At 40.8% G+C, this 24,503-nt stretch overlaps 1 protein-coding gene across 6 annotated transcripts in view; it reads right to left on the bottom strand.

Moving 5' to 3' along the window:
* The window catches only part of CTNNA2 (catenin alpha 2), a 1,142,447-nt gene that overhangs the window by 135,801 nt on the left and 982,143 nt on the right, over positions 1-24,503 (bottom strand). For all 6 annotated transcript variants that reach the window (XM_059188197.1, XM_059188196.1, XM_059188200.1 and 3 more), the window contains 2 exons: positions 6,069-6,161; positions 5,305-5,461 (listed from right to left, as the gene is read on the bottom strand). In XM_059188197.1, coding sequence (XP_059044180.1) covers positions 5,305-5,461; positions 6,069-6,161 — 250 coding nt within the window. The remainder of the gene's footprint in view (positions 1-5,304; positions 5,462-6,068; positions 6,162-24,503) is intronic.

The following is a 24,503-nucleotide window of genomic DNA, read 5'->3' as shown; positions in this document are numbered from 1 at the left end:
GGCTGGCTCTGAATTTTAAAAATTTCTAAATAAGGAAAGAGGGGAAGGTACTCAGCCAACACCAGTCTGCACCATGGATCTCTCCTTTCATTAAATCAGTCACTCAGAAGGAATATCTGTTCTTCAGGACCCTAGGCAAAAACTTGCAAAGTATAACTTTTCGTAGTGTAACCTCTGTTTCAAGAGGATTTCCTCATTCAAGCCACTACGAATTTCTGATTTCTACCTTTTCCAGTTCTTTAATTTCAAACAGAAAATACAATGGAAAAAATGGAAAATTTTAATACTCAGATTTTTAAAACTCACAAAAAGTAGTACTTCTTGAATGCTAACATTTTCTCGAGTAAAAAAAGAAACAATTGTAGAAATACAGACTTTAAGATGCTTTCAGTTTGGTTAAGGAATTCTAAAAACCACCGCTTTCTGAGATTCCAGTTTGTGTCAAACAAACTCACTTAAAAGGACACCTGAGTAAAAGGTTTATTCAAACCTAATATAGGGTTTCAAATACAAAAGTTTGATTTTGAAAGTCCTGGCTTATGGCCCTGCTGGATCTCTTCAGAGGATTCAAATGTGCCCTTGTCCCAAAGCAAGCAACTAGAAGGGGCTGCATGTCAAGAACATGTATCCATCTGCTATTTTTCCTTTCTCTAAAACAATAGGACAGCAACACTACTGCTTTTTCACACATTGTTTATAGATTGAATTTTAGATTCCATCTCTATTCTGAAAGCAGAACCGAGATGGAATGTCTTTTTTTTTTTTTTAATATTTCTAATTTTTTATTTTTTTATAAACATATATTTTTATCCCCAGGGGTACAGGTCTGTGAATCACCAGGTTTACACACTTCACAGCACTCACTAAATCACATACCCTCCCCAATGTCCATAATCCCACCCCCTTCTCCCAAGGAATGTCTTAATTATATTAGATCCTAATAATCTCCCTAGAGTTGATTAAAAAAATTTTTTTAATTCTAAGAAGCCCACTCATAACCTAATATCTTAAAATGAAATGGTATTTTTTTTCTTTAAAACCTATTTCCCAAACTAGAAATGTGCAACTAGGTTAATTAGGACACCAGAAAAAAAATATGCTTTAATAGATTAAAGGATACATATTTGAAAGAGGCTAGCAGAAGCTGGAAATCCAGATCTCAAAAGCATTGCTTTTAATTAGCCAAATCAACTAATTTGTGCAATGGTTAGTTTAGTTAATCACGCTATGTGACTAAAGTATAAATTTTACAATTTATTGACTAGTTTTTCTTAACCAATTTTTTTTTAACTGCTAAGATAGCTTACTCAGCATTTCCCAGCATTTCCATTTTGGGGTACCCCTTTTATGGAAAAATGAATCACAATTCCCTCACGATAGTAGTTATATTGGCGGATGGTGTATATGTAAAAGCTAGGATTTGGAATGTTTCAAAATAGATTTGCATTTTATTAAGCTCAATATGAACAATGTATTTGAGAAAGAACAGGACCTGTTCATACAGACATGTTAGTTGATCAAAAGATCCCACATAGTATATAGAGAGAGTTCCACACCCCTTGTAATAACTTCTCCTCTCCTCTCCTTCTCTCCCTCCACCCTCAAAGTCTGGGACCCACAAATCTGGAAGCACACCAGTCTAGGATCAAGAGGTACAGTGAATTATTTGAAGGCAGACTCGGTCCTTCATTCATATTTTCATTCCTGACAGTGCCTTATACACTGCAGGTGATCAAAGAAAAAGGCACTAAATAAACATATCTATTGAAAGGAGACCACTATGTATTTTTATCCTAAAGGATTTTTAAGAGAAAGAACTCAGGAAGTAAAAACAGGAATACTGTCCCAACTAGAAAAGAATACAGTAGAAAAATAAGAAGCATAAAGAGAGAGGGCTCCATGGCTGGGGAAAAACCCCTCAGGTTCTCTGGATGTCACACCTGGACAGGAAGCATGGTTTTTAAATATAGCGTAAAACACTTTACTGCAATATTTTTTGCAGTAAGCTAGCTTGAATTTTTTCAACCTTACTATTTCAGAAAAGATGTAATTTTGTTATTAAAAAAAATCACCGATGACCAGAGCATTTATTATAAACCACAAAAGGTATAGATTCTAAATCCAAAACCAAAGTTCACTGGTTCCTTTTAAAAACTCTCACAAACTCAAGACCTGGAGCTAAAAGAAAAACAACAGGCAAACACAACAAAATGCTTGGACATTATGGGATTCTGTTTATCTGTTCTTCAGATCTTAGATGCCTGCTATTATGTGAACCAAACCCAAGAATTAAACTGTCACATGCTTAATGCGAAGACACTCATTTTAAAACACTATTAAAAACTGTAGTTCTTACCCAGTGGGAAAAACTTAAGTGTCCTAACACAGCCATTTCACTTTTTTACGAGTCCAGGCCACATCTGAAAATTGGTTTTGCTCCTGTAATGTTAATAGCTAGCATCATTACTCCTCCAACTTGTTGCATTTCACATGGACAGATTAAGCACTCAAGGACACAGTTTCAGGTAGCATGAACTAAACAAAACTGTAGGCTTTTATTTTATTTTATTTTATTTTTTCCACTGAGCCATCCAGGCGCCCCAAAACTGTAGGCTTTTAAAAACAAAGATCTTTGCCTTTTTTTTATTTATTTATTTATTTTTTTTTTTAAATACAGTTTCCTGCCAGGACAGATATTCCCCTTAGAAGAAACTGATACATAAAATGTCATTAATGCCATTCCAAAAGATCTCCTGGGCCAAACTTGCAATTTACTGATGCAAATGTTTTGGCTTCAGCTTGGAGAGGAGAGGAGAAGTAGTTTCCCCAACAATTGGGTCGTATCCATAGCCTACCAGCAGGACCGGGCGGGCTGTGTTATTATTTGTCAAGCCCGGCTGTGGAAAGGTACCTGCCACCTCCAACTGTCAACTCCAAAGGCATGCTCCGGCAGGCTCGGCCAAGGCTGGCTCCCTGACAGTACCTGTTCATTTTCCTGTCATGGCCTGCCGTGGCACTTGTACCACTGGGGTTGGACTGCACAGTGTTATCAGCAGAAGCCAAAGCCTTTCCTTGTTGCTGGTAATAATGAGATACACAAAGGAAACGCAGGGAGAAACGTGGTGAAGAGGCAGGGCTGGGGGAAGAAAATTAAGAAAAAGCTTTCCAAATGGAAACAGTCTGAGATAAGACCTCCTCACCCTGCTCTTCCTTACCTTCAGAAATTTTTGTACATGTATTTTAAGAAAAGGAGAAGTTGGGAACTTTCTAAGTTCTGAAATGATTCCTCTTTGAAAAAGGGAGTCCAGGCAAATTTTCTACTCATTTGCAGGCAAAAGGGGTGACAGAAGCAAATTTCCAGGGGCTAAGAGGATTGTTGTGAGACCTGAGGCTGGTGAGGGGGAACCCCTGCCCTGTCTGGGGGCCACTAGAGTCATCTGGCAGAGACTGACTAGATACAAGAGGTGACCACCCGTTTATTCCCCACCATCCGAACTCCCAGCATGCCTATCTCAATAATTTCTAAGCACTGCACGGGAGATGCACTGTTCAGATGATCTTTTACAGGGTTAGGACTCAGCCATTGTCAAAGCTAATCTCAGAAATGGCAACGTATTGAATTCTTTATCAGCTAGCTCCCAGCTACGGGTATATTTAAATGAAGAGCTGCTTTGAAAAGTCACTGAAACATCGCACCTTGGAAATGAAAGACAAGAAGGGTTTCTGAAAGGAATCAGAGAGTGTGGAATGAGGATCCAGAGGTGGGCGGAAGAGAACCACTAACAAGGAAAGCTAGATGTGCCGTAAGAAATTCCCTGCTATCTTGACTCACCGAGACCCACGTAGCTTCTGAAAAAGAGGATTATCTAGATCTTCACACCATCTCTGCCCAATTACCTACCCCCTTGGTGACTTATTTTACTCAAAGGAAGACCTGGAATACTAATACCTATCTTACAGAATTTTGGTAAGAATTAAAGCGAACAGCAGAGTCAGGTAAATTATAGACACTGAACACTTGTTCATTCGTTTTTCCCATCTGCCTTCTCTTGCTCTCCATGGTTTCAAAGTTGGGTTTTCCATTATCCATCAGACCTAAAGATTTGACTCTGCTGCTCTCAGACAAGCTTCAGACAGAAGCCCTCAGTAGGAACCCGTCGTCTGTTTCTTACAGAGAAGCAAAGACTGCACCTAGACAAAATCTCCAAATAGGATATGCATCCCCCGGAAATTCCTTCTAAATTATTGCAGTCAGGGTCCCTTCTGCTTGGATCCCACCAGTACTGCTGTGATGCCTTCTGTCCCAGGCCTCAGGTGGCTGAGGATAGGCAGGCCCTGGTCAAGGCTTGGTCTACCTGTGGGTAGAGTCAATATCTGGTCAATTTTAATTTTCAAGGGTCACTTGATTATTTTAATGCCTCACAAAGGAGGCTGATGTTTTCAGCAACCTCCTCTCCCATTCCTCCCACAGAGACTCTTTTACGTAAAATGTGCCAAATGTGTTTGGACAAATGTATTTGGAAAAAAGCCCATTTGCTGGCTGGTAGCCCAATTTTGAAACAGCATTGATGAGTACCATTAAAGGTCAAATTGACTACACAGTTATTCAAATACACTAGCATCCTTCAGTCTGGCTTCATCTACAAAGAAAGAAGTTAAAATTTCAAGTGAGGACTCGTTCTACTGGTTTTCTCGAACTTCCTTACACATCCTCACAGATAAGTATTCAAAACCTCAATGGCTCCCAAGTATCTCCTAGTGGGGTACATGAAGTGACAAGTATTTGTACCTGCCTTTTTTTCTTTTTTAATTGTGTTATGTTCGACTACCTGCCTTATCATAAACCAGGGTAACTTCATTTATTGGAAAAAATGACCCCTTCAAACATGGTCAAATTCGGCTGATTGCTTTTTTGATTTTTTAGATACAAACTATGAGGATTAACCAATCTCACATACCATACCCTTTTTTAAGATGGGTTATTCAGATGTATGCCAACCCAACCTGCTTTAAAAACTCTAGGAACTAAAAAAGGAGCCTACGTCTCCTTAAATAATCTTTCCAGGTTGCCGATCTTTTCATCGGGAAGTTGTGTATTCCTCTCAAATGCTTTGACTCGGTGTTTTGAAATAATGTGCCCACAAAAGAAGACTTTCTAAGAGGATATTCCAATCACATTTGCAGAGATGAGTGAAAGCTCAAAGGGCCAAGAAGACCACTTGAAACAGAGACCTATAACCCTTGCAAGATACTCCTAATCTTGTTCTCCTCCAGCTGCCTTGGAAGAGGCCAATTTATGATTACCTGAGACAGAAAGGAAGTCATCCACTGAGGTGATGTCATCCACGGCCTCTGTCAGCACTCGGACCTGCTTCTCCCACTGGTCTTTGAAGACATCCATGTTGTCTTGAGCAACTTTGCTCTGTGGTCGGGCAGCCAGTGTGAGAGCAGCATTGATGACCTATTTGTTAGAAATATCCAGAAACACACTGACTACACTATTCAAAAAAAACAAAAAACAAAACAAAACAAAAAAAGCCCACCAAAAAAAACAAGAAGGTCAAAGGCCACATTGAAACCCTGGACACTGTAGCTTCTACAGATAGGGTTGTCAGGGTTCAAAAGATAATAAAAAACACGAAAGATGAAATATATTATCAACTACCATGTGTTTTCATTTGCTTTGTTTTTTGTTTTTGTTTCTAAGATATAGTCATCAGCCTCACGTTTCAAAAAGTGTTTCCTGGACAAGTTGTATTTACTTAGCGCAGATGTAGTAGAAAGCTAACTCCTGTCCTCCATGTACAAGGTTAGAATTTAGTTGAGACAAGATAAATAGATACGGAGCATTTAAATGACAGCCCCAAACAGAACAAAGTCAATAGGAGTGGAAAACACAATAATTACCACAGTAGTTTTGAAGACTGGGGCACTTAGAAATTCTTTTTGAGAGAGAGAGAGATCTTGAAACAGCCCAGGGACAATGACAAAGCAAGGCAGGGAGAGACCAGAGGGCCCCGAGTGTTAGGCCACCAATGGGCTTTTGAAACAAAGTGAATGAGGCTTACCTGGGGACACAGGCTGTCAATCTGGGTGGCTGCCATCCGGACTAATTTTACCCCTTCCTCATTGTTGGAAATGGAACAGGCCAAGTTGGCAACCTGGAAGAGAAATGGAGAGAAAGTCATGTTGGGGCAAAGGGGAAGTATACTGTTGCCTGAACTTGTACCTTCTCCAGAGTCCTGCATCCAAGGGAATCCTGTTACAAATAAGGGTACCTTTCAGTGATTTACCAAATACTGCTGGTTCTTATGTTACATTAGACATGTACGCCAGAAAAGCAGAGTGCTAATAGTAATTTGTTACTTCAAGCACACGCAATAATGCATTTAACTGGGTTACTTTGATCCATTTTCCCTTATGGACTGCTCTCATGACCTACCCTCTCACTTGAGCCCTTGGACCCTCTCCAGAGTGCACACTCTCCAGGGAGTATGGGGCACTAGATTTTGGCCACAGAAGTGCTGAACTCTGACCAATGAGGGAAAACACTACAGTATACTTTGGATTTAAAAGAGACTCACAGGAAACTGAAAATGAGAGAGTTCTACCCAACGGAACCCTTATCTGCCTATCAGAGTCTGTCAGGAAAATGCTAGTCCACCAGTAGCCTACTCAAGGGCTTTCAGGGTCTAGCCAGTCCTGAGAAATCCATTGAAAAGGCTGACCTAATCCAGGAGGCAATGATAGAGTGTACAACAAATTGGAATATGTGGGTCTAGTATAAAGGTATTCAGTTTTGATTTTTAAAAATACTATGCCAGACAAAACAGCTGCACTATATTCGAGCTCCCGAGTCAAGCATTTCAATTTGTGTCATTCTTCTTCAAGGAGGGAGAGTTGGTAATACAAGGTCAGATTGATTGGCCAAGGTCAACAGCACACAAAGCCACCATCAAAACACTGATCAGTCCCATCAGGCTAGTGCCAAGAGGACAAGAGGGTGGGGATTAGAAAGGGCAAAGGAGCAGAGAAGGGCCACCAGGGCTAGGAGCAGTAGGGCAAGTAGAACAAGTGATTAGCAGAACAAGAATCCCCTGAGCCTTGCGGTCACCTGCCCTTTTGTATCCTGCCACCTCTGCTCTCCAAAACCAGGCTGCCTCCTTACCATGCCTTAATGCTCTGGAAGATTAAAATGCACCACACATGTGTGTGTTCCAAATGCAAAAGAAAGCTTAGTCAGACAGTGTGGAGAGCAAGGGATTGGAGGTCAGGAGGCTTAACCACCACTAGTTATATAGTCCCTTCACATCTGGAGGACCATTTTCTTATCAGCAAAAGGAGATGGGTAGATGGAGATACTAGGAATACTTTCAAAGATTACTTCAATAAATCATTTAATGTTAAGAATCCCATTTTGAAGCTTTTAAGGAAGAACACTTGAAGTCTATTGCAGTGAGAATATGTACTCTGAGAAACCACAGATGAAATTCCAAACATTATCGGTTTCTTATAGTTTACCTCAGATTCTTCAGATATTCTGAAAACTAAGTAAAATGGTGAAAATAAATTCGATTTTTAAAGACAAATATGTCTTACTGTGCCCATTTATAGGATGCCAAATGCCCAGAGGCGTGAGGCTTCTTGGAGGCAGAGCAAATATAATGCAGGTTCTCGATTTTTGTTCTGTTGTCTATACTTCACATTTTTGTTAGTCTTCATTATACTTGTATTCAAGCACATTTTACATTCTAAGAGCCACAATAAGTATGTGATATAAAATTGGTGCTCAATATGTGTGTAATGAATTAAAGAGCCTTTAATAGCTTTTATATATATGTATATATTATATGCAGTACATCATATACTCTCAAAGATCTAGCTGAGCTACCCCTTTAATCTAGCGCATCAATGTTTATATTACCTTCCAGCAGGTATTTACCAACACTATGGTACTGAACAATGGTTCCTATATTTTGGTCCACTGTTGAGTTCATAAGGTAGTGTCCCTGTTCACGGTGGCATGAAAAAATGTCAGGATGGGGTGACTTTTCCAGAAAGATGTATGTATTTAATTTCCATTTCTTCTAATGTTCAATTAAATTCTTCCTATTTTTGCTGTTGGACAGCTTTTCATTTTATGAAATGAGGATTTCAGATAGGTTTGTTTGCTATCATCCTTGCTTGGTGTGTGAGACTCGAGGTCACACTTTTGCACAGCCCTGGACTTAAGCTGAAAGCTTTGGCACGTGGCTTTATATATGACAATAAGAGAGCCTGAGGGCTGAGAAAAAGGGGATCAGCTCCTGAGGAAGGAGATGCCCCCCAGTAACTTCTGCATGGTGATAATGAACTTTTCTTTGTGTATCTTTTGAAATGCGTGTTCATTTTTTGTTTAAATAAACTCTATTATGGCTTAGATCTAAAGTGGGAAACTCATTGCCCAGTAGAATCTAATTAGGGGGAAACCATGCTAATAACACCTAGAAAAAGTTAAGAGCTGACAATTCCCAATATCCTTTAATTATTCTCTTTAATTTACTGATCCATAAACCCTCAAGTCTGGCAGGCTCCACTCTGCAATGTTCTACTGTTTAAGTCCACCTAAAATCAGAATTTTATTTACCTGGTATTGTATTCTTTTTTTTTATTTTTTTTTTAAGATTTATTTATTTATTTATTTATTTGACAGAGAGAGACCACAAGTAGGCAGAGAGGCAGGCAGAGAGAGAGAGGAGGAAGCAGGCTCCCTGCTGAGCAGAGAGCCCGATGCGGGACTCGATCCCAGGACCCTGAGATCATGACCTGAGCCGAAGGCAGCGGCTTAACCCACTGAGCCACCCAGGCGCCCCCCTGGTATTGTATTCTAAGACACTGAAAATATTTCCAACAAGATGCTCAGGATTTCAATATCTCCAAAGGCAGTCAGCTTTGCACGTCTTAAACTGGCCATGGACTCCAAATTCCTATCTTCCTTAGGCTTGCCTTTCTGCTTTTCACTGGACCCTTTGCATCATGGTGACTCTGAACATGGTTTTAATATATTGCAATCTCTACAACTCTGTCACCAAATGCTAAGTTTTGGTCTTGGAGACAGGTCCCAATCACTACTGTAGCTCGAAATGCCAAATAATATCAAAACTACCACACAGAATAAGTACTTGATGATTTATTTTACCTGTTCTTTAACTACAGTTCTGATGCTAGGATATGAAACTCAGAAAAAAATAAAATGTCCTATTTTTCAAGTCACAGTATTCCCCCATAGACCTTGTTTTTGTTTATTTGTTTGTTTTTTGTTGTTTGGGTTTTTTTTTAAACCAATTTAGCATGATGATCTTCCTAAGAAGAGGAAGGTAAGGAGCAGGTAGAAATTGGTAGACAAGAATCACAAGATATTTGAAAAATATTTATGTAAGTAAAAAAAATGGACAACAAATCATTAATTGACTAATGTTACTAGGCTGCAACCCAAAAGATGTTGACCAATATGATTAATTTTTTTAATTTATTTTTATTTGACAGAGAGAGATCACAAGTAGGCAGAGAGGCAGGCAGAGAGAGAGGGAGGAGGAAGCAGGCTCCCCGCTGAGCAGAGAGCCCAATGCAGGGCTTGATCCCAGGACCCTGGGATCATGACCTGAGTGGAAGGCAGAGGCTTTAACCCACTGAGCCACCCAGGCGCCCCCCAATATGATTAATTTTAATAAAACTTTGAAACCTGCCTGAGTCAATCAAGCAGGTGACACTCACGGCCTGCCTGTGGCCTGATTACTTTGTTCTTGATTTGTTTACAACTTAGCGGAGGCAACAAGAGTCCCCAGCTATCCTGGAAGCTTAGAAAACAATAAAACATATCAGTAGTGATTAGATGTTGGACTATTTAGATTGATTTGGGATTTCTGGAAGAGTCTCGGTCACAAGTAAAAGTGGCCTTGCTCCTTGGTTTAGCCAACCCATCTAAATTCCCAGCAATCTCTTGGGACAGGAAATCCTCCTCTATACCTTCTGAGAACAGTGGCTTTGGGGCAGCAACAGCTAAGCGGACTCAGCCTCGTCTTCTATCTCTCACTCCGTGTCTCAAAAACCAGTTCTCTTGAGGAAAAGGAGGAAGCTTAGTAGCCATCACTGAATTGTGTGCTGAGGACGACAAGAACTTTAGGAGCCCAGAGAAAGGAACAATTAGTAGTCCTGGGTGGGAAGCAGGCAACACATCATGGAGAGGCAGGGTACCCATCTTAAAATGCTTCTTTTCTCATTGCCTGAGTAGCACAATTGTCAGGACGCTCAAAGATCATGACGTTTTGCTGTTCTGGAGGCACACTGTGTATAAAGAGGCCAAAACAAAGGAGGAGAGCACCAGGAAGATTTGAAAGACAACAAGCCCGCAAGGAGAACTCATAGAGATGCTGTTAAGAAAGCAACCTGCTCCTCCAACTGATTCTGTACAACTGGGATCCAGTCCCTAACCTTTCAATACACCGGTTGACCAAAAGCAGATATTCCAGAGACAATGATGGCAGAATTAAAATGGACAAAACCACAAATGCATGGCGCCCTCACAAAAATACAATGCGATTGTTCAAAATGCAAGATATTTTTCACAACCAAACAACAGAACAAAATAAAACCAGCTCAAAGCTCCAGATGAACAGCCTCTCCCAGCTGTGAAATTTGGTTTTTGTGGGGACGTCACTACTGAAGAAAGTAGCTCTGTCTCAAAAATGCCATAGTCCTGTTTGAATGCTCACAAGAAAAAAGCCAAAATGCCTGGAAGGCTGAGCCTTAATTAAACATTAAGAACCTCTGCTAATAAAGTATTTAGGTATTTAACTCCAAAGTGATATGAGGTGCATCAGAAAAATGAGAACATTTTCTTCTTTTCTGGTCCTGGAAAAGAAATTAGATTTTTTAATATTTGTAATTCTGTTCAATTCCAAACAGCAGCACATATTCAGTGCATTCAACTCCCAAAACACTTTATCATTTCATTAATTTTTACAGCTTCAGGTAACATAGTGGTGTTTTAAGAAGAGCACACTCTTGAAATGAAGCAGGACAACAATTCGGAGGTTTATAAAGCGCTTGCTTCCCGGGTTAATATTGCATCATCACCATAAATTTGAGAATAAAATGAACTTATTTATTATTACAAGAGGATTTATGAAATCTCTAGTCACCACAGTCACCTAGCCATATTAAACGATAAAAAGAAGAGAGGATAACACAAATTCCACACCAACTGTTGTTGTTCTCTATAACAAACAGGGCAATGAAGGGTGCCACGGTCTCTGTCCACAGATTTATTCAGTTCTCTGCACACAAACGGCTTTCTTCATACATGCCCATCTCGTGTAGAATTTCTAGGCTTCTACAGAACATGCCTCCTATAACACCGATGGGATTTTTTAAATTCAGTACGAAACAATATGATACACATTTCCCTGAAATCTCTGGGAGGCAAGACAGAAGGCGTTGCTGTTAAGACAGAGGGATTTGACCTTAAGATGATGATAGACTTCCATGGAGATGGACATCTCAGTAGACCACATGGCCACCTTCACAACTTGATTTGAGAAGAGACTGAAAGGTCTGGATGTCCCAGAACTTGTCTGTAGCCATGTCTCTCACGCAGAGATGTGCAGTTCTGAAGGCTACAGGACATAGTCAACAGGGATCGTTTGATCAGGGAAGGATGGCCCAGTAGAAGCTGGCAGCTGGGGCAGTAAGAAGACACTGGGGGTAGAGGAACAGGAGGAAGTGAGAAACACTTTTACGCCCTTGTTTTAAACGACTTCTCTTAAGCATCTGAAACTCCTGATTTATTCTACATATTTTAATTTTCAAAATCATAAAATGGTCAGGATCTTAGGCTATGGAGTTTGGTAGCCTGAGATTTACATCTTGACTCTTATACTCTCTAGCTGAGCAGGGTACTTTGCCTCTGTAAAGCCTCAATTTCCTCAACTATAAAACAGAACTATAAAATAACAACAAAATGGTGATAGGGTTGAAATGAAACCTGGCTACAGTACTTAACCTAGCACCCAGTAAGGAGTTGACAAATGTTATTCTCATATTGTGCATTTTGCTGAAAGGTCACTATAAAAATAAAGAAATTTTGTAATAATAACATCCAATCACGGATGTATTCAAACATTCAAATATTGAGAGTGCCTAATGGTACCATACATTGGAGACCTAGAGGTGAACAAGTTAAATAGGATTCGTATTTCCTAGAGAAGCTTGTATTTTGGTAGAATTAAACATGTAAATGCATTTTTAAAGTTCATATTTTGGGGGCACCTGGGTGACTCGGTGGTGATCTCAGGGTCCTGGGATCAAACCCCATATCAGGGCTCTCTGCTCAGCAGGGAGCCTGCTTCCTTCTCTCTCTGCCTGCCTGTCAAATAAATAAAATCTTTTAAAAATAAATGAATAGGGGTGCCCTGGTGGCTCAGTGGGTTAAGCCTCTGCCTTCGGCTCAGGTCATGATCCCAGGGTGCTGGGATCAAGCCCTGCATCAGGATCTCTGCGCAGCGGGGAGCCTGCTTCTTGCTCTCTCTCTGCCTGCCTCTCTGCCTACTTGTGATCTCACTCTCTGTCAAATAAATAAATTAAATTTAAATAAATAAATAAAGTTCATATTGTGTATACTACTACAAAGGCAGCAATAGAGAATAAAGGGAGGTCTACTCTCCGTGTAACTATTCATATCATTTATCCTTCCATTATGTATAATTTTTATAAAGTTGCAATCTCAGTTTGCATCTTTGTCACCACTTACTATATCACAAATATTTTCCAGAGTCTCTATATACTTGTAATTACTTTGTTAATGGTTGAATAAAATCCCTGAGTATTTTTGCTTCATTATTGGATAAGTCAATTCCCTGTCATCATACATTTAAAGGAGTTTCCAGTGTTTGCTCTTACCAAAAAGAAAGTAGCTTACACCTTTAGGCATGCAGTTTTTGCTGGGGTCAGAAGTGGAACTTTTGAGTCAGGAAAACGGTTCTAGCATGTGCATATATATGCCCACAGTGCTTGCCGAGAGCGCCCTAGCAACAAACGAATTGCTAATTCTCCAGTGTCGCTAGTGTCAAATCCCAGACTCTGACACCGTTTCCCCCTGCCTTCTCGGCCATAACCCCGTAACCGCATCATCTGAACACCTTTCCAACCTCCATTCTCTAAACCAATTGCACTGTACAAGCGTAAACTGGCGCTGCTGAAAAAGTCACGTCACATTTCCCCAGTGAGACCATGAATTCTGGCAGGACAGAGCCCTCGCTACACCTAGCACACACCGCTGGCATCACAGATACTTAATTCCAGTTTTTTAATTTACTAAATCCCACAGGTCCCCTCCACTCTGTATAAAGCTGAACACCACTCAACTGGTCATAACCTAGTCATACAGAGGAGAGCCCCAACTTCTAGGATCTGAAATAGGGAGCAAGTATATGTTCTCTGTGCCATCCTTCCTGCAGTTTACCGTCCAATCAGCATTGACAGGTTAATACTTAATGAAATGTATACAAAATCCTGCCACAGGACGCTAGGCAGCAATTTCTTCCTGATCCCACTATGCTTCATACCCCGGCCTGCAGTTCTAACCTAGAAGAACACAAATCTGTATTCCTAGGGCTCCATGGGGATGCAGAACAGCTCTTTTCCCTGTGTTCTTAGGTACATATACCACTAGCGAATGCTGTTTGCATGCCTCTGCCCAAATTAAAGTGATCAGTCTGCCCTGTTGACTTTAATGGAGGTAATCACCAGTTCACATCCATGAACAAATTGATGTGCTTGCTTCGTAGCTGAATCATCAGCATAAATCTATACCCTTCATATATAAAAACCTCTGTGGCTTAAAATAATGCAATAAAATATCACCTAATGCTTTCTTGATGCCTGTTCATCAATAATGTGTGGTTATGTGAAAAGGATAGGAGAGACTTAGAATATGTTATCTAAAATCATGCCGTGAATATAATGCCATTTTAATTACTGAAGGCCTCCTGGGATTCTGTTTTCTCCATCCTTTCATTGAGGAAATGAATGATTATGTTCCTCTATTATTTGATTTCTCAGAGTTCCGTGTAATAAATGTAATTTTCACTGACTTCCAGTGACTAGAATACACTGACCTTCATACCTGTGAGATGAATGCCCCACTGTGTACCAGGGAGCTCGGATCTCCAGGATCTTTCTCTGGTGGTAGAGAAGGCTGCACTGGAACCATCCAGTTCTTGACTTATAGTGGAAGTCATGGAACTTTTACAGAAGAAGATCCAGATGAATAAATGAGTGCATCTACTCTGTATAGCTTGGTCATCCATTTCAGGATGATAGGTGGACATGTGGAATCAAGGCATGACCAGAGTGCAGAAGGAATCTAACTATCCAAACCAATACTGAATCTGTGACTTCAGTCCTCTTTGCACAGAATTCCATCATGTAAGACAGAAATCCCTATTTCCTCAACATTTTGCCTCTTGGGTTTTTATTTTGGGGGAGGGGTTTAGGTGGAGAAGGTGCCTCCAATTAAATTCTTAGTAACTAGCCAACGTTTAATTTACAATCCACATGTCCCTGAAGATCTCCCATTCACATTGGCCAACAGGAATAGATTTCTCTTCTAAATCCCTTCGGGCTTACCTCTTATACCACTAGTGACTACTTATCACATGTCATTGTTTTATTCATTATTTGTCATGTGTGCAGATAGATGGATAAACACATACCTGCACCATTAGATATACAGAAATATAGGTATCATGGATCTTCAATTAAATTTCAACCTTCCTGAGAATGGTTGTGTTTTATTTATCCTCATGGCCCCTATAGCTCCCTATACAAGATCTTGTGGTTCCAAGGCAGCCTCCCTACTCTGGATGTTTTCTTACCTTCTGCCCCACCAGCACTTATCTCTAATGAATCCTACTCCCTCCTCTTACAGTTTACCCCCCCCAAAAAAAGAGGATGCTAACTGATTAATCAAAGTAACTATTTTCTTCTTATAGAGAAAATGTAATATTCTCTAATATAACCTCCTACTATAACACAATTAAGATATGCAAGTCCTTTAGAATTTTAAGGAAACATGTACGTTGTAGAAACTTCAAGCCCCCATGCAAGCTATTGGAGAATTATGTAAGGATAAGGAGTTTTCTTTAAGCTCGGTCATCTTTATCTGAAATTTCTTCTCTTTCCTTTCGCTGGCCACCTGTTTTGGTAGATAGAGTATTGGAGCACATCTATGACCATTAACTTACATGTTGCCTATGATTACATTTGCACTATAAGGGCAGACCTGAATAGTTATAACAGGGTTCACATACCTATAGGCTATGAGTATTTCCTATATGGCCCATTATAAAAGAAGATCGCAAACTCCTGGCTTAGATGAAAATGTGGGTAGAATCAATTTTGTCAGACCTGTCAAATATGCCAAAGCAAGTCCATAGCAGGAAATTTGTACGACAGAAGTACAAAATCAAGTAGATCAGAGAAGGACATTCTTAGCCTATAAAAATATGTGCCCCTCCCAGATCTACTTAACAGTAATTTCTGAAACCAAAAAGAAAACCAAAAAAAGATTGGGGGGTGGGGGAGTCAGGGGAGCTGAGAGGGGGACAGTGGTGGGACACCCAGAAGGACCTCAGGGATGTTCTCGAATGCCCCCCAAGCATTTACACAAGAGGTTTTCTGGTGAACATGGTGAAGAGAAGCCAGTAGGAGTCAATAATGCCCTGGGGCTGATCTCACAGGATAGCCCCATGAGCCACCCCTTCCTGAAACAGGAGGATCACTCTCCACTTTCCGGGCTTCTTTGGGTAAGCCAACATGGTCAATTTTTGCAGCCTTCCATTTGTACTCACATAGTCCTTGGCTATACACTATCTTTCATGACTCCCTACTCCACCTAACCCCCCTGAAACTTTTTCTTCCCCTGGACATCAACAGTTTGCACAGGGAGCTTAAGACAAAGACCAGGAGTAAAGTGAACAGAAGGTGCTGGTTCCATAATGGCTCTTTAGCAGGAGTGTGTGTCTGGTCACTGCAATGGGCATTGTTCTGAGGAAAAATCCTGGGAACCTATTTTCTTACAGCTTTGGAAGACTCTAAGGGGACCAGCCCAAAGGGGTATGAGTAACTCAGCTCTGGTCCTAGGCCACACAAGGGAAGAAACTGAAGAAATGACCTTCAAACAAGCTCCATCCCCTAAGAGCCACCTTCCCAGCCCTCAGGCACATACACATTTTTTTTCTCTCAAATTCTTTCCAGGCTTGGTCCTTCTGACCTGTTTGCTCTATCTCATCAGTACTTAATTATTAGGTTTTTTTGTTTGTTTATTTTTTGTTTTTTGGGGTTTTTTTTCCATTTCAGATCTCTCATTTCATCCTTCTCCCAGTCTTCTCATAAAATTGCCCTAGGGGCAATCCCACCCATTCCCACATTCAGAGGTGGTGATAGTCTGGGTCTCTCTGCTACAAGGGAAGAGGCAAAGCTGTCAGCGTCTGTTGCATCACCGGCTCTTGAACATAACCAACAAAGCCATCCACATGTAGCAACATTAATACTCTCCAATCTCCTGTCACATGTGCTCATTCTCAGCCCAGTTCTGCTTGCTTAATCTGCCTTCATCCTCTCACTCCTGATTCAAGTTTTCCTTTGCTTGATACCTATGACTTCTTTTGCCTAGCTTTCTAGCATTATCATACTAGTGGGTACCCTCTCCCTCATTTCTATCATTACCTTTAGCTGTTATAGCTCTTTCCAGCAAGAACCCTGCCAGCCAAAGCCTCCTAATTTCACTGATAACCAATGCCTTTTACTAATATCTCCCAAGCTAGAAACTCCCTTTTTGACCTCCCCACTTTCCCTTCCCAGTACGTGCCACAAGCCCCTATGATACCTGCAAATGTATCAGAGGCTTGCTCACCTCTTTAATCTGACACATTTCCATGCTGCTCAAAGAGCAGAACAGAGTTGTGCCAGTAAGTATGCAGCAGAGTTAGCCCATGTCACTGGGGAGCCATGTCCAAATGGGCTCTGTCACATGGAACTCTTTCTTAGGTGACCTTCAAGTAGCTATTTCCACCTTGTTGGGAAACAGATGTGGCCATCACCGTCCCGAGCCACGGCTAGTTTGGACCCAGATGCGTCCTGGTCTCATCAGCAGGCCCTCAGGAGACCGTGACAAGGTCTAAATGGGAGGAACAGCTGTGTCTGCAGAAGCTCAGGTCAACTCTCAGCCATGATTATGTTCATAACCAATGCTCGTAGGAATAGGCTGAACCCCACAATGCCCTTCAAATGTGTCTCCGTTTGGCAACTTTCTACAACAGAACCATTTTGCTCTCATTCTCAGGGGGTCATTTCTGTTTCCCTTCCAACCTGAATCAGTCCTCTGAGTGAACGGCCAGTCAGCTTGACCTTTCAATCTGCTACGTGAAATAAAGCTAAAGACAGTGTTCTGACTAATAGTCCCAGAGAGAAGCACATAATGAGGAAATTCTATACATCTTGCTTCTGTTTAGCTTTGTGCTCTCCAGGCTAGCTGTTTAACTGTGCCTTTTGCCTGGAATAACCTCTGCATTTTTTTCCTTCATGGGATCCAGGTATAGTAGTAGTAAGTACACTTCTTGTGGGAACACCAATAATATTGTGTGTACACATAGAGTAGGGGAGAGAAAGAGGGCTATAAAGATATTTGAGGGGCTTGGTCAACATAAATGCTCTTATATGATCTCCCTGATATGAGGAAGTGGTGATGCAACATGGAGGCTTAAGTGGGTAGAAGAAGAATAAATGAAACAAGATGGGATTGGGAGGGAGACAAACCATAAGTGACTCTTAATCTCACAAAACAAACTGAGGGTTGCCGGGGGGAGGGGGTTTGGGAGAAGGGGGTGGGATTATGGACATTGGGGAGGGTATGTGATTTGGTGAGTGCTGTGAAGTGTGTAAACCTGGTGATTCACAGACCTGTACCCCTGGGGATAAAAATATATGTTTATAAAAAATAAAAAATTAAGATTAAAAAAACAAAAATTGAAAAATAAAAAAAAAACAAAAAACATAAATGCTCTTAGCTAAAAAGTCAGAATTCCTTTTGAAATTACTGAATTTCAGTAATTACTGAATTACAGAACTACAGAATTGTAATTAAGAGTAATTACAGAATTACTCAGAAATTTCCTGAGTAAATTTCTAACTTTCACAGGGCTTCATACCTATTGTTTCACAATGCAGACACAGAAGTCTATATTTTAGATGTCATTATTTACTGATGAAATAGGACTAACAAACTATGTCCATGAGCCAAATATAACTAATGGCTTGTTTCTGTATGGTCTTCCAGCTAACAGTGGTTTTTATATTTCTAAAGCATAGTTAAAACAGACACACACACCTCAACACCAAACAATCTGATTTTTAAAAAGACAGAGAAGGGATGCCTGGATGGCTCAGTTAGTTGGACAATTGCCTTCGGCTCAGATCATGATCCTGGAGTCCCGGGATCGAGGCCCACATCGGGCTCCCAGCTCCACGGGGGGTCTGCTTCTCCTTCTGACCTTCTCCTTGCTCATGCTCTCTCTCACTGCCTCTCTCTCTCAAATAAATAAATAAAATCTTTCAAAATTAATTAATTAATTAATTAATTAAAAAGGCAGAGAACTTAGACATTTTTCCAAAGCAGACACACACACCTCAACACCAAACAATCTGATTTTAAAAAAGGCAGAGAACTTAGACATTTTTCCAAAGCAGACACACAGACGGCCAACAGACACATGAAAAGACCATCAACATCACTCATCATCAAGGAAATGCAATCAAAACAATAAGATACCACCTCACACCAGTCAGAATGGCTAGTATCAAGAAGGTAAGAAATAAGTTTTGGCAAGAATGGAGAAGAGGGAATCCTGGCGCACTACAGGTGGGAATGTAAACTGGTGCAGCCACTATGCAAAACCGTGTGGAGGTTCCTCAAAAAATTAAAAATAGATACACCATATGATCCAGTAACCCCTACCCAATGAAAACAAAAATACTATTTCAAAAAGTATATGCACTCTATGTTCATTGCAACATTATTTACAATAGCTAAATATGGGAGCAACCTAAGTGTCCACCAATAAACGAATGGAGAGGTTTATATTTATGTGTGTATGTACACACAAATCACATCCTTATATGCACATACACATGCATACACACACATATACAACAAAATATTACTCAGCCACTAAAAAAAAAAAAAAAATGAGATCTTGACATTTGTGACACGGATAGACCTAGAGGGAAATAACTCAGCCAGAAAAAAACAAATATTGTAGGATCTCATAAGTATGTGGAATCTAAAAAAACAAAACAAGTGAATAGACAGACACTTAAGTACAGAGAACTGCTGGTTGCCAGAGGGGAAGTGGGTGCAGGGGATGGGTAAAATAGATAAAGGAGATTAAGAGAAACAAACTTCCACTTACAAAATAAGTCACAGAAATGAAAAGTACAGCATGGCAAATATAGTCAGTAATATTGTAATAACATTGTGTGGTGACAGATGGTGACTATACTTACTGTGGTGAGCACTGACTAACGTGCAAAATTGTTGAATCACTGTTGTACACCTGAAGCTGAAATAGCATTGTATGTCAATTATACTTCAATAAAACACACAGAAAAATATGTGAGACCCTATGTGACCCACAAAACCTAAAATGTTTAATACTTTGAACGATAAAAGTCTGCTAACCCCTTGAGTATGGTATGCTATAAATATGAAGACTTCTCTGGTGTCTGTGTGCTTATAGACTAGGGTAGAAGTTGTTCCAAATGCTTCAGTCCTGGATATCCTCGCCTGTGTTCAGTGACACCTCCTGTGCTTACACTATTACCAGAAAAGAGCTTGGGGAAATGTTCCTCAAAAGGCAAGGATCTTTCTATTCCTCATTCCTCTATATTTATTTATCTAAACCCCATTACATCATTCATCAACTCACCAGATATAGTTTGCCTAAAAATCCGATATATCCTCAGGGACTAAAAGCTGCCAAGTTTAAGGATGTCGCAAAGAGGGGTGCCTGGGCTCAGCTGGTTAAGTGTCTAACTTCAGCTCAGATCAGGATCTCAGAGTCCTGGTATGGAGCCCGACATCTAGCTCCCTGCTCAGTGGGGAGTCTGTTTGTCCCTCTGCTCCTGCCCCTGTTCAGGCTCTTTCGTGTTCTCTTGTACACTCTCTAGTAAATAAAATCTTAAAAAAAAAAAAAAAATGTTGCAAAGAGTATGTCCAAGACTTTTAAGAGAAATCATAGAGAATCAGCACAAAAATGTTGGAGGCAGTATCTTTAGAAAGTAGGCAAAACTTACAAAGGGTCAGGATGCCTGGGTGACTCAGTCAGTTAAGTGTCTGCTTTTAGCTCAGGTCTTGATCTCAGGGTCCTGAGATGGAGCCCCATGTCAGGCTCCCTGCTTAGTTGGGAATCTGCTCTGCCTTCTCCCTCTGCCCCTTGCCCCCCAAACCTCCCATCCCCATGCTCTCGCTCTCAAGAAATCTTTGGAAAAAAGAAAAAAAAAAAGAATTAAAACTTACAAAGTGCCCACTTTATGTTATATGCAGAGATTGAAGGAAGCAGGACATATTAGATACATAATATCGCCAAAGAGTTGAGTCTGGTTCACGGTTTCACAGTGATAGAATATGGGAAGAACTTTGCTACTCAAAGCATGTCCACAGACTAGTAGGAGAGCCATCTCCTGGAGGATAGTTAGAAACCCAGAATTTTTAGTCTGCCCTAGACCGGCTGAATCATAGTCCACATTTTACAGAATCCTTACGTAATCCCCAGGCACACTGCAGTTCAAAAAATATCAGCATAAAGCAACCAGCCTCAGATGTGAAACCAAATAGTTTTTCCAGGTGGGCAAGTAAGTTCTCTTTAAGTTGGCATGTCCTCTATAAAATAGAATGCCTAACTTTCATCATAAGGCTAAAGGTTACCAAGATGACAAATAGTGTTCCACAAAAAGTTAAATCCTGTTATACTATTAAGTGAGCGACTACAAGGCAGTAAATATGAAAGTATGGTGGGAAAAGTGACTTGATAGAGGATGCAGGACACAAAAATTGAACCTCTGTTCTCTTCACAGTAAGAGACTTGATGCTGGCTATAGGAACTCAATGACCAGGAATATATGAGGTACGACTCAGAAGGGATTTTAGAAATCTTCTAATCCAGTGGTTCTAGCCTTAAATGCACATTCTAATCATCTAAAGTTTAAAAAAAAAAAAAATTCCAATGCGCACGGCTTACCACAGAGATTCTGGGGTGGAGCTTATGTATCAGATTTTAATTTTTTTTTTAATCCCCTAGATGATTCAAGTATACAGTTAAGGTTGAAATTACTAATTTGTCGGGGCACCTAGGTGGCTCAGTGGGTTAAAGTCTCTGCCTTCGGCCCAGGTCATGATCCTAGGGTCTTGGGATCGAGCCCTGCATCAGGCTCTCTGCTCGGCAGGGAGCCTGCTTCCTCCTCTCTCTCTGCCTGCCTCTCTGCCTACTTGCGATCTCTCTGTCAAATAAATAAGTAAAATATTAAAAAAAAAAAAAGGAAAGAAATTACTGATTTGTCCAAACAAACTCTTATTCTCTTTTCCGTATGCCCCATCTCCAGCCATTTACCAAAAAGAAAATTATTCTAAAAGTCTTAGAAAACTTTCCCATGGTCATGCAGCTAATTTGCTGTGAAACAGAGGCCAGGATTCAGGTCTTTTGATTTCTGTCATTTTTAACTTTGGATGCACATTGAAAACTCCCAAGAAGCATTAACAAACAAACAAAAAAAATACATGATGCCTGGGATTCACTCGTAGAGTCTGATGTACTTCTTGGGTGTGGACTATAAACATTTCACCAAAGGAAATTCTGATTCTAGAGGTCTGCAATGACTTGACAATTCCTGCTTCTAAATGACTCCTAAAGTCGTGCCTAAGATAAGGCAAATTTCAGACAAAGTTGATCTAAACCAGGGCTAATGAAACCTGGGTATTCATTAGAAATGCAAATCTCAGTGACTCCCACCTGCACCGCCCCCTGCTAAATCAGAAACTCAGAGTGGGGGCCTAGCCATACCTGGTCTTCTAATTGCTAGCCAACAGGAGTTTCCTCCGCACTGCTCCCTGTTTTACTTTCGGGTGTGTGTGTGTGTGTGTGTGTGTGTACACACACACACACACACACACACACGCATACATATAAAATATCCAAATCACTGTTTTTAATCTATAAAAGTCATTTGTGAGCTCTTTTTAACACTTTTAATTAGAGAGGCCTAACTATTAAGCCCCTAATTATTCATGAATATTCTGGGTAGGAGTGAAACCCTGTGATGTGACACAAAGCACTTCCCTGGGCATTCAGGGTGGTGAAGTCAGCTGGGTCATTCTTTTTCCACTGAAATGTAGATGTGTGCACACACAATGACCACCTTTTATTACCCACTCCCCACACACACACACCCAAGTTATAAGAGGGACAAGAGGAGGCTAGAAATCCATGTAGTTCTTTACCTCCAAGATTCTTAGAGAATTTTATGTTCAAGAGATTCCTGGATATGTATACAGTATGCTTAAGCCTCGCAGACTCTCTTTTTCACTCAATGCTCTTAAGACCTGAAATAAGAAGACTTGGAGTGTGTAGTAACTGTGCACTTTCGGAGGAAGCTTTATGTATATTTTCTCATTATGTAAAATCCTATGAGGTAAGTACTATTATTATCATTCCCATCCTATAGATGAGCAAATTGAGGCAAAGTGGTGAGTAGCTTCTCACGGTCACACAACAGTAAGCAGAAAGGTCAGGTTTGAACTTCACACGAACTCCAAAGCATATTCTCCAAACTACTTTATGCTCCTCATTTATTACTCACCACAAGCCTCGAAAACAGGCTGTCATCTTTTTCATTTTACAGGTAACAAAATAGAAGCTAAGAGAGTATAAGTAGCTTGCAGGGATCATACAAGCTACTAAGTGGCAGAGCCAGGATTTGATCCCTGGGTCTGTTTCCAGGCCCCATGTGTGTATGTAATACATATACATACAACGTATCTAAAACTATATATAACACTATTGCACCACCTGTCATCCTGCCAGTGGGGAAGGCAGTCACTGTCTTTATAGATCGTTAAAAGCCAATGAGGCTGCCTCTCACCTTTAACTTAAGGTCACTTTCTTAAGAGGGATTTAGGAAGAGCTGACATGGTAAGGAGATGAATGCCCCTCTATAGTTAGACCTTTAGCAGAAAATACACTTTCCAAGGAACAGGCTACAGCGGGAGAGAGAACACAAAGGCAGGAGGGAGGCAATTCGATATTGACCGTGGAGAGCAGATTGGAGAAAGAGTGGGGAGGCTGGGTTGCAGAGTGGGGAGGCAGGCTTGGTTGCTACAGGTGTTGTTTTTGTATTTGTTTTTAACCTGAGGCTAGTCTTGATCCTGAGGTTTACCTAGACACAAGGGCTGTAAGATTCAGACTGCCCTAACTGACCATGTTATTTTTTTCCCCTTACCTCACAAATAGAAGGGAAGGAATCTCCACCAAACGGAGAGGTTGGCATGAATGCAGCTCATTCGGAATCGAAAAGCCATTGACCAATCCAGTCCTCAAACGAAGCCTTCAGGCACTTGCCTTACAGGATTCCGACTCCAGGCAAGGTCACTCCTGAGGCACACCGAGCTCATCATATCAAGACAGCAGGAGAGTTGGGCTTCCAAAGTAAAATTCAGCCTAAGAGCATGTCTTGGACTAGCTTCCTGCCTCCTAACTCTCTAAGTGACAAGAAAGAAGATAGCTAGAAGAAAATCCAACTGTCTAATTCTATCCCAGGCTAACCAGAGACCACCAGAAAGAGTTAATGAGAGAACACTGCTTGGCTTTGGCTTCATTCATTCACTCAACACAATCACCATGATAGGTTCTGTGAAGTCCAGGAAAAGAAAGGAACATCATTTTTGCCTTCACAGAGTCTCCGATGCCATTGGGTGGGCCAGCGCAGAAAGGAACGCAGTAAAATGTGCTGCCGTAGAAGTCTACGTTGGCTGGAATGGCAGGGACCAGAGGGCATGCAGGACAGGGGTTACTCGGGGGTTGCTTCAATGATACAAGTCCCAAGGCAGGGATATGGGGAGAAGATTAAGGTCAAGAGTGGAGGCTCGCAGCATAGGAGGGCATTCAAGGGAAGAAAAACATAATGTGAGCCAGGTCCAAAGAGCCTTGCATATTTGGAGATTGGAAGCAGGCTTTAAAAACTGAGTGTGTAGGAAAGGACAGCAGGTAATACAACTGGGGACAGAAGTCAGAGCTAGAGGTGGTCGAACTTTTACTTCCCACATAGGCAATGGTGAGAGTTTCAAGGAGGTGAGCAATGACTAGACAGATTAAGAAAAGCTCTCGGCACCTGTTTGGAATTAGAAGAGAATGAGACAG

The sequence above is a fragment of the Mustela lutreola genome, chromosome 9 (genome assembly GCF_030435805.1).
Source record: "Mustela lutreola isolate mMusLut2 chromosome 9, mMusLut2.pri, whole genome shotgun sequence".
NCBI lineage: Eukaryota > Metazoa > Chordata > Mammalia > Carnivora > Mustelidae > Mustela > Mustela lutreola.
This window is presented reverse-complemented; position numbering and strand designations above follow the sequence as displayed.